This window comes from Sparus aurata, chromosome 8 (genome assembly GCF_900880675.1).
Source record: "Sparus aurata chromosome 8, fSpaAur1.1, whole genome shotgun sequence".
Classification (NCBI taxonomy): Eukaryota; Metazoa; Chordata; class Actinopteri; order Spariformes; family Sparidae; genus Sparus; species Sparus aurata.
This window is the reverse complement of record NC_044194.1, coordinates 15,634,556-15,647,454: the sequence shown is the minus strand read 5'-3', so window position 1 is coordinate 15,647,454 and position 12,899 is coordinate 15,634,556. Positions and strand designations below refer to the sequence as shown.

The 12,899-nt window shown below is 39.9% G+C and overlaps 1 protein-coding gene across 3 annotated transcripts; it reads left to right on the top strand.

The window, feature by feature from the left end:
- The first annotated feature begins 257 nt into the window (after positions 1-257).
- Positions 258-8,149, top strand: nr2c1 (nuclear receptor subfamily 2, group C, member 1). Of its 3 annotated transcripts, none has more exons than XM_030427011.1 (14): positions 258-385; positions 2,146-2,280; positions 2,487-2,720; positions 2,876-2,954; positions 3,048-3,227; positions 3,320-3,470; positions 4,177-4,273; positions 4,493-4,680; positions 5,049-5,202; positions 5,345-5,466; positions 5,624-5,766; positions 6,455-6,592; positions 7,083-7,188; positions 7,315-8,149. In XM_030427011.1, the coding sequence occupies exons 2-14, from the start codon at positions 2,209-2,211 to the stop codon at positions 7,484-7,486; spliced, it is 1,836 nt and encodes a 611-aa protein (XP_030282871.1). In that variant the 5' UTR covers positions 258-385; positions 2,146-2,208; the 3' UTR covers positions 7,487-8,149. The 3 variants fall into 3 exon arrangements, with proteins under 3 accessions (XP_030282871.1, XP_030282872.1, XP_030282870.1); XM_030427012.1 differs by lacking the exon at positions 258-385 and adding an exon at positions 416-580 and having other exon boundaries at positions 4,496-4,680; XM_030427010.1 differs by lacking the exon at positions 258-385 and adding an exon at positions 417-580.
- The last annotated feature ends 4,750 nt before the right edge of the window (positions 8,150-12,899 follow it).

Genomic DNA, 12,899 nt, shown 5'->3' with positions numbered 1-12,899 from the left:
AGCAGCAATTGTACAATAGTGGAGCATGCACTCCATCTGAAATCATAACATTACATCCAATGATGCAGACAAAGCTCTCTAAAAATCAACTATTACGAAAAAAGTTTAAGTTACAGCCAAGTTAACCATCATGGTAACATACTGATTGCAAGGATGTGCGTTTATTCCTGTGACAAAGCACTAAAGCCGAGGTAAGCCAAGAGGAAAATTGGGTTTTGACAGATTGACACTGGCAAACATTGTGAAGCGCTGCTACCAAACTGCGCATGCGCAACAGGCGTTTATTGATGAAAAAAAGGTCACGAACTCTGACCCTCCCACCAACTGCAGTTAAAATATTAATTTATTGAAGACAATTACATCTGATCTCACAGCTCCGTGTACGGTGAGTAATATTTACTAATGTGGACGCATGCGAGGGTCGTGAAAGAGAGACGAGGGGCCACTAACACAGGAAGGGAGGGAGTGTTCAGTCGGTCTACAGCAGGGAGGCAGCCATTAGCTACCAGCTAGCAACTAGCAAACAGCTAACCTAGCTCGTTAGCACTGTCACCGGGAGCCCAACGCGGATAAACTGCAAGTAAGTAATAGGGTTGATGGCGTGTATGCGACTGCATAGCTAGTTCACGAACTAACGTTAACGTTACACAACTACGTGTAGCTGCTGGGAGCAATTCAGAAAACAGTTATCGGACATGCTAGCTAGCCAACAAGCTTAGCTGTGCCAGCTAACCGTGTTGCTGTTAGCTGTTGTTAGCTGCTGTGCTAGCGTTGCTAACTAGTCTCCGTAAACTAAGCAGCTACGTCTTTGGTTTAAATCTAACTGTGACAACGATATGCCGTAGTGTTGAATCGTCAGCTGCCGTATTAAATGCCGACTGATGTGCAAGTCCAGTGCCAGAATTAATGCGAAATTTGCCTAGTTGTCAAAACCGAAGTCCCGCCGTTGATTCTGCGATTCGGCATCATGGGCCTTGAACCCTAGCATGCTTTAACCCTTCAATGTTGACCTTTCACCCACAGGAAAAGAAATACCTTTATCTTCCGTATCGATTTTAAATAGCTGGCTGTCAAGAGCGTGTTTGTGTTACGACTGCAGCTGTCACGCCCATTCGTTGTTATGTTAAAGTGATTTTAAGCTGTATTTTATAACAAGGCCACCAATAGTACAGTTACGAGCTAGCGCCGGCTAGCGCTAGATTCGTTAGCACAGGCCACGAACTAATATTAGTTAGCGTTAGTGACACGCAATGTGATAAAACAGATGTTTGTAGTGTGCCTGTTTGTTCATTATAGATGATTTCAAGCCAGTTGTGACTTTATCAGCTGTTTACAGTATTTGGAAACACTGATCAAGTTCTGGCTAGAAATGTCTTCTAGCTAAAGGGAGAGGTAAACTTCTAAACGGGTGGGAAAAGAGTAGTTGTAACGTTAGTGGAGTATAAATATGTATTAATAACCGCTGGGTTATGATACACTATATCATGTTGGAATACATTTGTGTCCGTGCTGCGGGTCACTTTCACTCATTTCAGTATGGTTATACGATCTACACGTGCGGTGAAAGTTTAATAAAATGTATTATGGCATCGCAATTCAACACAAACATGCAACGTCAACTAAAGAAAAAGGCTGTTGTTTTGTTTTGTTCTTGTGAACAACAAATCCTCGCGCAAACACCAAAAACATTTAATCGAGCCTACTAATAACTGACAAGTCATAGGCTATATTGTCAGTATAGCCTTTGACATGAGCACTGTAGTTTTGCTGAGGCAGTCTGGCTGTAAATACCTAACAGTGCCCCTAATGTGTACACATTTGATTTAAATAGTCCACAACAAAATCATTATTTGCTCCTTCTAAACATGTTATAAGCTTAAGTGCCAAGTTGTTAAAGGAAATAACTTTGCCTTTTAAAAAATGAATTTGTGACCTGTTTTTGAAGATTCAGCAGGAAATAATGGGCTTGGGGCTGAATACATCAGACATAATATGGTAGGAAAGTCTGAAAAAACTGTATTATACATTTGGTTTGATTGACAGTAAAAAAGATTTAAAGTCAGCCTTATCTTCTAAGGGGCTCCTTCATCTGACCCAAAGTTTGTTTTAATAAAACATTAAATTAAACTTCTGTTTTATTTACAGGTGTGCATGCCTCATGGCGCACTGATGTGACGAGCAGTGGAAGAAGGTGTGTGTGATATCAGAATGGATGGGCAGACCCAAAGGATTCAGCTTGTGTCAGCAGACAGCAGCATGGCATTGGGACACAGAATCCAGGTGATGTGACAGCCTGTCCACCACTAGAGACTTATTATTAGTATTATAGAGACTTGTGTTACTTTGTTTTATTCTGTGTGAATAAACACATATGCACAATCTGCATAGAACTGTGGCAAAATTATGTCCTAGATTAACTTCTCCAACACTCTTTCTGCATGTACAGTCAGCACTTGCTCATGTTTTTATTTCTCTATTTCTGATAGATTGTAACTGATCAGCAGACTGGCCAGAAGATCCAGATTGTCACAGCACTTGAGCCATCCTCCCCTGGAAAGCAGCAGTTTATCCTAGCTAATTCTGACTATTCCCCTGGAGGGAAAGTGATCCTGGCCAAGCAGGAAGGCTCACCCAACAAGGTCATCCTCGCTACCCCAGATGGCTCTGGGGTTAACCAGCTGTTGTTTGCCTCCCCGGAACTGGCTGGGCAGCAGCTTCAGGTAACGCCACAGGATATTAGTGACTTCTCCCAGCCAGTTATGATAAACAAGTTACCGAAAGGTCTTATGACTGAAGCATGAACATGTTTTGTCAATGTGAACTTATGCAGTGCTTGCTTTATTAAATTACTCCATTGTCTTGTGTTGTTTGCCAGTTTGTGACTGAAGGATCAGACCAGTCTATTGTGAAGCCGATTGTGGAATACTGTGTTGTCTGTGGGGATAAGGCCTCAGGTGGGAACTAAGTTTAATTTGCTTTAACACTATTATTTTGCATTAGCACACATGAGCAAGCTTTCACCAACTGAAAAATTTCTCCTCTCTCAGGGCGCCATTATGGAGCTGTCAGCTGTGAGGGCTGTAAGGGCTTCTTCAAACGCAGCATTAGAAAAAACCTTGTATACACATGCAGGGGGTCTGGCGAGTGTGCCATCAACAAACTCCACAGAAATCGCTGCCAGTACTGTCGACTGCAGCGCTGCATCGCTCTGGGCATGAAACAGGATTGTAAGAGACTGTTATATTCTACATAATCAATTGTGGACATGTTATTGATGACTCGTATTAATATGATGTAGTGCCTTTTGTTTTGTCTTCAGCTGTGCAGTGTGAGAGGAAGCCTGTTGAAGTGAACACCCGAGAGAAGTCCCTCAACTGTGCGGCCTCCACTGAGAAAATCTACATCCGCAAGAACCTGTGTAGCCCTCTGGCTGCCACACCCACCTTTGTATCGGACAAGGAAACTGCCAGGTATAACCACTTTTTAGTGTCCAATCTATTAGAGACATCTGTACAGTCTAATACATCACAGTAAGTTGCCCTGCTGTAAACAACATGTTTTTCAAATAATGATATGGTGCTTATTTGGACTGCATCATATTGGAAGCTTCAACTTAAAGATACTTCATTGTAGTTTTCTCAAAGTAACGTCTTAAAATTCAGTCCAAAACTGAAAGACTCCTCATTTATTTCATAAATGACAAAGAAAAGCAGAAAATCCTGACATTTGAAACTGGCCCCAGCAAATGTTTGACGATTTGCTTAAAAAAATACTTTTGCAACTTGATTCAACTCATTATATTATCAATATAGTTTTTTTTCCCAATTTTTTTTCAATAGACAAATCAATTAATCTACTAATCATTGCAGCTGTGATTCACTGTGTTTTGTCCCCCCAGTTTTAAATACATGGTATCGATAGAAAGCCAAAAACACAATTCAATAAATTGTAGTCCAAAACAACACTACCATGTTGAAATAGCACCTCTCTGACACATTGTCTTTATCTGACAATTAGAAGTTAAAGAGAGATGGAATTTCTTCTGTTGGATTGGATTGGATCAAAATAGATTGTACTGCATTACTAAAACTGATAAGAGTTTGACTAATTAGTTTATTGTATGTTATGGTTTAATATCACATGACGCAATGCGAAATATCAAATCTCTAATTTCAGATCTACAAGTTTGCTTGAGTCGAGCATGTTACTGAACATCCAACAACCCTTCTCCAAGATGGAAAACACCATCTTGATCCCAGCGTCTCCGGACAGGGTAACTCTGATGCAGTCAAATAACATTCAACACTGCATCTAACTAGAATCTAACATGTCATTCTTACCTAGCCATCCAAATCTTAAATGTAAAATCGTCTGAGAAAATGTGGAGTTTTAAATTCTTCACATAGATAATGTCCAGATACAGGACAATGAAAACAAATTCAAGTTTCTCTGTTTATAAAACATGCTTAATAATGACTGTTTACCCATCTAGCAGGACGACCCATCTCAAGGTGACCTCGGCACGCTGGCAAATGTGGTGACGTCCCTCGCCCATCTCAACAAAAGCAGGGAGACAAGTGACAGCGGCAATGATCTGATGGGAGTTGAAACGCTTAGCAACGGGGACAGCTCCATGACAGACATCCAAGGAGAGGAGCAAACTGCAAGTGATATCACTCGGTGAGGGACATGTCGTAAAGAATCAAGAGAGTTTGACACTGACCAGTAGTCGTCTGTGAAGAAGTTGATATGTAGGCTTGAGAACCACAGGAGCACTAGAAAGGAACCCAGAGGCTGTTTATTTCTGGTTGTCACAAAGCTTTAATAGAATTTCCTGTAGGGCCATGTGGTCTCTGACTCCACTCTTACAGACTTGATTAGATTCATCCCTATTCAATCAAAAATGTAGCATACATTGAGGGTGTAGTCCAGTGCTTTGAGTTGTGTTTTCCTTCACTCTGCTGTTCTCTTCCTGTTTCAGTGTCTAAATGAAAACATATATATATTTCAATGTGACCTTTTGGTGTTCCTGTTATGCATTTGATTAGAGCTTTTGACACCCTGGCCAAAGTCCTCCACCCTACTGATGGCTCAGCAGGAGATTCCTTGGAAGCCACAATGCAGCTGATGTCAGGGGACCAATCAGGCCCCGTGGTGGAGTTGGAAGGATCTCTACTCTCTGACAGCCATTTCCCTTTCAAGGTAAAAGTGACCCTGACCTTAAACCTTAAACCTGAGGATGAAGTCCCACTGCTACCAAAATCCCTGCTTATGTGTTACTGAGTCATACATGATCTTTATAAACAATGCAGTCATGTTTCCTCTCCTCATCTTTTTTTCCCAGCTTATGATGCCTTTGCCTGTGCCAGAGTACCTCAATGTCAACTACATCTGTGAGTCAGCTTCCCGACTGCTTTTTCTCTCTATGCACTGGGCACGCTCGATTCCTGCCTTTCAAACCCTTGGGTAAGCAGTCGTCACAAGGATTTTCATTGTTTCACTAATACATTTATTGGACTCTATCATTACATAGCAGTTATAAAATGTCAGCTGAATGATGTTTCCCTTATTTGACCGTGGAGTTCTCTGTTGTAAATGTAAATGAATCTTATTTTTTTCACAGTGGTCAAGACAATGACATTAACTTGATGAAAGCCTGCTGGAATGAGCTGTTTGCCCTCGGTCTGGCACAGTGTTCCTCTGTTATGAATGTTGGTACCATCTTAAGTGCCATTATCAACCATCTGCAGACCAGCTTACAGGAAGGTAGGAGAGCTCTGCTGTTGGTTGCCTACAAGGTTTAAATGCAATACAAAGAAAAACAATATTTTTCTGTGTGATGCTAAGAGGGAAACAAGTTATCATGCATATAGATGAGAGTTGAGTTGGGGCTCAGCTAAGTGGTACAAAGGATGAACTTTTTAGGAGTCAAGTATCATCCGAGTAAATGTTTCAGTATCTGTACTGTTAAGTTGAGTCATTCAAGTTTTTAAAAAGCTTGTGCTGTAAATAGTTATATCAAAGCTCAATTTCTCTTGAATTTGCTAAATAGTAAACTGATGATTGGCCGCTTATATATTTCAGTCCTCTAAGGCCTTGTCAACACATACCAAAACGATCTTTTTTCCTCTGTTTTCCTCTGCATCGTCTCAAGAATATTTGCGTCCAGACGGATTTACTGAAAATGACCCAAAATGCTGTAGTTAGTATTCCACGCCTGTAGGTGGCACTTGAAATTCACCAAAAACGGAGAAGAAGAGACAGAGCATGCGCATAAAGCTTGCGCGCTGTATACAAACAGACAGTAGACGGAGAAACCGAACACAACAAGAAGAAGACGTAAATGGCTAGTGCAAGGAAACCAGAATCGTTTCAACGAAACAATGCAAAAAATTTGCGTTTCCACAAAAGAGCTTTTCGGTGTGGACAACTTGTCCTTTTTTGTCTCCCACAGACAAGCTGTCTCCAGAGCGTGTAAAACTAGTAATGGAACACATTTGGAGGATGCAGGAGTTCTGTAACAGCATGATCAAGCTGTCCCCAGACTCTTACGAATATGCCTACCTCAAAGCCATCGTTCTCTTCAGTCCTGGTACGTAGACGGTTGGCAAGATTTAAAGGGGGTCTGCATGTCTTTCAAGTATTAAAATGTCTGAAATTTGATTTCATGAATTGATACATTTTGATTTATTTTTGTTTTTGCATAAGTCTACACTACTGATGTGACGTGAACCCTAACCCTACAAATCATTAGATCTACCACTGAAGCCAACACTATACTTCCAATTACCTGTTGGCAAAATGTAGATTAGCCTAACCATAGTTCTGCACAAAACCTACCTCTGCAAGGAACCACATATATACTACAAAACTTCATACTTACCTGAGTACGAAAAAGAGAATTTGTCCAAAATATCAATCTTAAATTTGGTTAAAATGGTCTTGAAAGGGTCTTAAAAAGTATTGTCTGATTCGTGTCAACACCCCAACACAGAATCCTTCGACAGAAAATTACAAAAGCTTTACAGAAAGCCAAACATGCATAGACCCATTTCTGACTGTCTGTATGCATTTTGTACCAGATCACCCAGGCATAGATAACACCCCACAGATTGAACGGTTTCAGGAGAAGGCCTACATGGAGTTGCAGGACTATGTAACCAGGACCTACCCAGAAGACTCCTATCGGTCAGTTGGCACTATTGCAGAATCGCTTTATATTCAGCAAGACAGATTTATGATGTTACCACAGATGTACTTGCTACAGAACACATGTTCAACTGTTATGTCTCCTTTCCACCTCATTGCTCTCAGGTTATCCAAGCTGTTGCTGCGTCTTCCCGCCCTCAGGCTGATAAGTGCAGCTGTCACAGAGGAGCTGTTTTTTGCAGGGCTCATTGGCAACGTGCAGATCGACAGCATCATCCCTTACATCCTCAAAATGGAGTCCACCGATTATAACAGCCAGGCTGCCTCCGGGGTCTGACACACTGTGCCATTTTTAATTGCAACGTTGGACTGTTAAACTTGACAGCCAACTAATCAGAGTGCCCCGCAGAACGATCACTAAGTGGTCATAACGTACTGTATTTATGACACAGCATCCTTTGGGAAGTCTCCCACGTACCTTGCTCCTTCTTCTGACTCCTCAGTAACCAGTCAGTAGAGCATGACTCACAAAGAGGATGGATGAAATAAACTCTAGGAACTCTTGAAACCTGCATAGTAGATTGCGCTTTTTATTGTACATAGTATTTTATGCTTCATCGCCTCCAGGCCTTTCCTTTTTCTGCAGATCTTCTTTGTAATTTGAAGAAATAGGGACGGTTTGTTTTTTCAACGCTTTCCTACATGGTCATGCTTTTTTATTTTCTAATAATTATGAGGAAAAAATACTTGTCAATGTGAATTGATTTGTGAAATGTTGTTATTGCTAAAGGTTATGACCTTTATTTCTTATTTCTTTGCCAGTCCAAAGGATCGGGCACTTGTCAAATATTTGACATCATCATCATGTGGATCTGAAGTAACTGTGTAAATAGATTTGTGTATAGAATGCACCAAGAAGTCAGAGATGGGCAGCACTTGGTAAATCATGGACAGAAAATGATGGTGAAGTCATTTGAAAATAAAAACTCATTTCATTCACTATTCTCCAATTATTCACACAATTAAGCTTCATTTTGATTGACAGTATTCTTCACTATATCTAATGCTACATTTTGTTTGCAAGAAACAAGTGTAGCTTTTCAGGCTGTGTTTGCTTTTTAACACCATTTTGTTTTTGTGTCAGTATTTTAGAGCAGCTGTGAACAACCTAGTACCCCTAAAACGTGGGGTTGGACCCATGCTAGGATAAATTGGGAAGTCAGCAGTCTGCATTATAATGGGCTTTCTGTGTGGATGAAGAGAGGGGAAGTGTTGTGTAGCAGTGCCCATCTGGTTTACTGCAACTCTAAATTAAAAAGGTGGTGTTTTTAATTGCAACAAAAAGACTTTAAACAAGAAAACAAAAAATAGTGAAAATTAGAAAACAATCCTGCATTACTTGGGTGCCAATTCATTTTCATAAGCATCTGTGGTGTACTTGAAACACCTCTAGTTGCATGGTATAGAAAGCTGATCAACCTTTGACCTTTGTCAGTCAAAGTCTCCCTAAAGACAGAGTTGAACCAGCGGCACTGACTCCCCCTCATACAAACATTTGACTGTAAACATGTTGGCCTCATCAAATGTGCGAATGTACAATTTGACTGGCTTGCACATGTTTATCAGCTAACTGTGGGGAGTACATACAACTAATGTTACATTTTGGATATCAAAAATGTACCTATGGACATATAGAATTTAAAGACCAGTACACATACATATCTCAGATGACAATTATGGATTAGAAGAATGTCTGTGTGTAAAATGTCCTTTTCCACTGGGAAGAATTGAATGAAGGATATCTGCGATATTTATCCAGTCTAGCTATCAAATATTAAAATGGTGACTTTTTAAAAGAATTTTTAGAGACTTTTATCTTGAATTACAATTTCCACTTATAAGAATGTTGTAAGGATATCTTAAATTACTATTCTGACTGGTGAGAATGCAATTTTGACTATGAAAAATGCTGCTATGAATATCTAAAATGTAATTACAGATAGGAGTGTGGTTCATTACTTTTATGTATAATACTTGAATAAGAAACAACTGAATAATGTGTTATGTTTATGTTGAAGTTCCTCTTAACTTTATATTTAAAAATGAACATGAAGGATAAGGTTTATGTATAAGTCTGCATTCATTTAATTGAATCAGTTAGTTGCAAAGTTATTTCATTTATTCACATTGACTCAACGTGATAGAAAAAAAACCTTGCATCAAATGTGACACAACTTATCAAAATATTTATAGTCGCTGTTGTAGGAAAATCATTCTCTTTAGCATTGAAATATGAAAAAAAACAGAACAGTAATATTCCTCCCAAGATCATCCCTGTATTGACACCTAGAACAGAGAAGACAATTAGTTTAAATATGCAGGGTACGACCTACAATAGCTCTTTGTATATCTTGATGAGGCTCTGAATTTAAAGAAACATATGCAGAGAAGCTCAGTGACCTAACTTCTTGGACCTGCTTCTATAAACACAGCAGATTGTTTACATCTTCCTGCCGAATTAATAATGCAAAATCTGTATCCTACCCCTGTGACTTACTGTAGCGTTTCGTGTCAAGTGACGTGAAGGAGGAAGATGTCGCAGGTTGCTGTGCGAGGGGACTAGACTTTCAGTGTGCGTTATTAGCCCATCAATTTTTCATTAGGGCTCTGCAGATATGGGTGAGCCGAGGACAGTGACTGTAAGCTTTTCTTTTGCTGTAGTTACCCGGTGAATGTGTGCGGCTAATTAAAGGGCACTGATAGTGGCATTAAAACTTGATGACCGGATGAATGATATTGTCTGCTGCCGTTTTTAGAAGCCCATTGTCCAACGTGCCCAGCTGTCTTCTCTATGTGATTCTCCACAGGGCTATCACATCTCTGCATCACTTGACCAGCCCTCTTTGAACCTCAGAGGTCAATGCATGTCAATGTATGGCGCTCTGGCCGTATGATCCGCACGAACAAAAGGGGATTCTCATGACGGCTCTATATACAGACTGCAAAAACAAACAGGTATTGTCTGCAACTGTAAAGGTTAAGCGAGCTGTGATGCAACACAGGCCTTTGTGTTCACAGCTAGGTGGATTAGCTCATTCCAAGCCGAATGAATGTGAGTTAAAGGGCCAGTTGGACTGTTCCCCCGGCCTTGGGGCTTTGGCTTTGACTGCTTGAGTGGAACGACGGGTGAATGTGCTGCAAAACAAGGCAACTGAACTGGTTTTATGACTAAATAGCAGGGATCTTTATTCCACACTGATATGTACAGCTTTAAATGTACCATGATGAACTGTTAGAGTTGTTCTTAATGCTTGTCACTGGGTCAGATTACAACACAGTCAGGTTGGATAAGCCATAAAATTTGAAAAATAAGTTTAAGGTGGACTGCTGGGGATGAATGGAGCATCAGCCTAGAGGAAGAAGCTGCTCTGTAGTCTGGTGGTATAGTATAGCACTAAAACAAAGTGTATTTTGCCCCCCCCTGTCAACTTTTGTCCAAAGGGACAAGCAGACAAAAAAGTAATGTTCCTCATAGTTTTAATAATTCTAATTTTAAAAGGAGATAATACAGTAGATTATACATACAAATATACATACAATAATGTGAAAGAAGTTTGTCAGGCACTAAACAAAACATGTTAAAACAGACATTTACTTAACAACAGCGTACATCACAACACCACCCAATAATAACGGCATTGCCAACAGATGGAAATGGTGTTAGCTGAAAGTACAAGAGCAACTATATTTACTGAACTCATTATTTTTAAACATGTTTTCTCAGTTCCTCATCTCAACATCTACCTATAGTATGTACCTCGCTTTCACTGAGACATCGTGATTATTTTAACATTAGTCCAAGCACAGATTTTCTTAATGTTCACATTCCACTAATGTCACTCTTTTCTTTCTTACTTAAAACATTTTTTCGAATTTTAGAAAATGATTTCTAACGTTTTAAAAACTGCAAAATGTTTTGAGAGTCTCAGTTCTTGACACAACTTCAGAGTTTGTGTGGTTGTCTGTTTGTATATCGGCCATTGTGTCGATAGCGAAACATTTGTTTACTTTCCTAATATTGGTTATCTGCATCAGCCCTAAAAGTTGAGTATCGGTCGAGCTTGTCGGCCGACATTTATTTGAAAGTGAGGAACTAGCTGCTAGATTTTCCTGCAGAACATTATATATAATTGTTACGGCTGGTTGTGTTTGTGCTCTTTGTCCCTTCTCCCCTCCTGTCATCTCCAGCCGAGGTAAGATTTTGAACAACTCACCTTAGAAGTAGCTTGTTCCGCTAGCCGCCATCATGGCAGCCGAGAAGTATCGATCTCCGAATGCGACATGACCTGGAGGAGAGTTAAGGTGGTCCGCTACTGTCTTCGGGCAACAACTATCCACGCGATATCTCACGTGACTTTTTTGGCTTTCGATTTTAGTATTGTTTCTGGCTCCTTTTTCAACTTCAAGGTCAATATTGTTTTTCGATAACGACAAAACAATGAATTATCCGTGCGTTTTTTATGTAGAACTAAGCTTTAGGAGCAGTCCACCTTAACTGTCCTCCAGGTTATGTCGCATTCGGAGATCTACACTTCTCACTGGCAGGACGCAGCGGCGAGCGGAGGAAACATCTGCTAACGAGTTGTCCAAAAACTCTCTTTTTAGTAAACTCTGTAACAATTTTTTTCAATGCTTATGTACATGTGTCGAGACCCTGGTGATACTACGAGCAAAGTCTCATGTTCTTAGTGTTTTAAAAATAGCGAATTTGATGCTATTGCTAATTTGCCCCTAGCACTCCCATTTAAAAGAGTTTGAACGAAAACAAAAAGACGGTAAATCTTAAAGGTGCCTCTTTCGTCGTAATTGTGCTTTGAAAGTTTGACTCATATACATTCACAAAAAAAGCCAGGGTTGCATTTTGGCGAGAGTTTCAATTTAAAGGTGTTTTGTGGTTAACTTGGGGTTAACTAGAAAATAACAATGAACAATGACTATATCATGCGTTAATCTGGATTAAACTACCCAATATTGTATAAACTTCTTGACCAGCTACATTGATGCACCAGTAATTAGAATCCAAATTGTACTTTTACCTTGATTCTATTACTTCAAAATGTTTGCTTGCATTTCTACATAATAGGCCAACCCGACCTGCAATCCCAATGGGTCAGTATTTGAGGAAATGAAACTCAAAAATAAACTTTTCTTAGAAACAGGACCTTTTAAATGACTAATCCCAAAGGAAACGAAAATTGGAAAAGAGATCTCAGTAGTTCATTTCTCCTAGACAACTATGAGATCTCTGTGAGACCAAAGTGAGGCTGTGGCTGATTTCTCCTGTTTCTCAATTGTTTCTCCTGAGAAACAGGTGCAGAAAATCTCAACTTGGGCTCCCTGTAAGTTTCAAAGGAGATCTCATCAAGCTCTCAATGAAGTTTCAGAATGTCTCCCCAGTGCTGGAAAGGAGCAAGGTTTAAGCCGCAAAGTCTCAAGTCTCACCTATTGCTCCTAAGGAATTTTAGGAGAAACAAATGAGAAATGTTTGAGACCAAAAAAGACAACAAGACTGAAATGAGAACTCTCATTGAGCTCCTTTACGGCTCAATAGCCATAAAGGAGCAAGCTTTGAGCAGTAAAACTTTCCTCTGGGATTATACTTCCACCTAAGTAAAGGATCCGAGTTCTTTGTGCACCAATATGACCATCTTGGTCAGGACTCCCTTGAAAAAGAGGTTTTTAATCTCAAT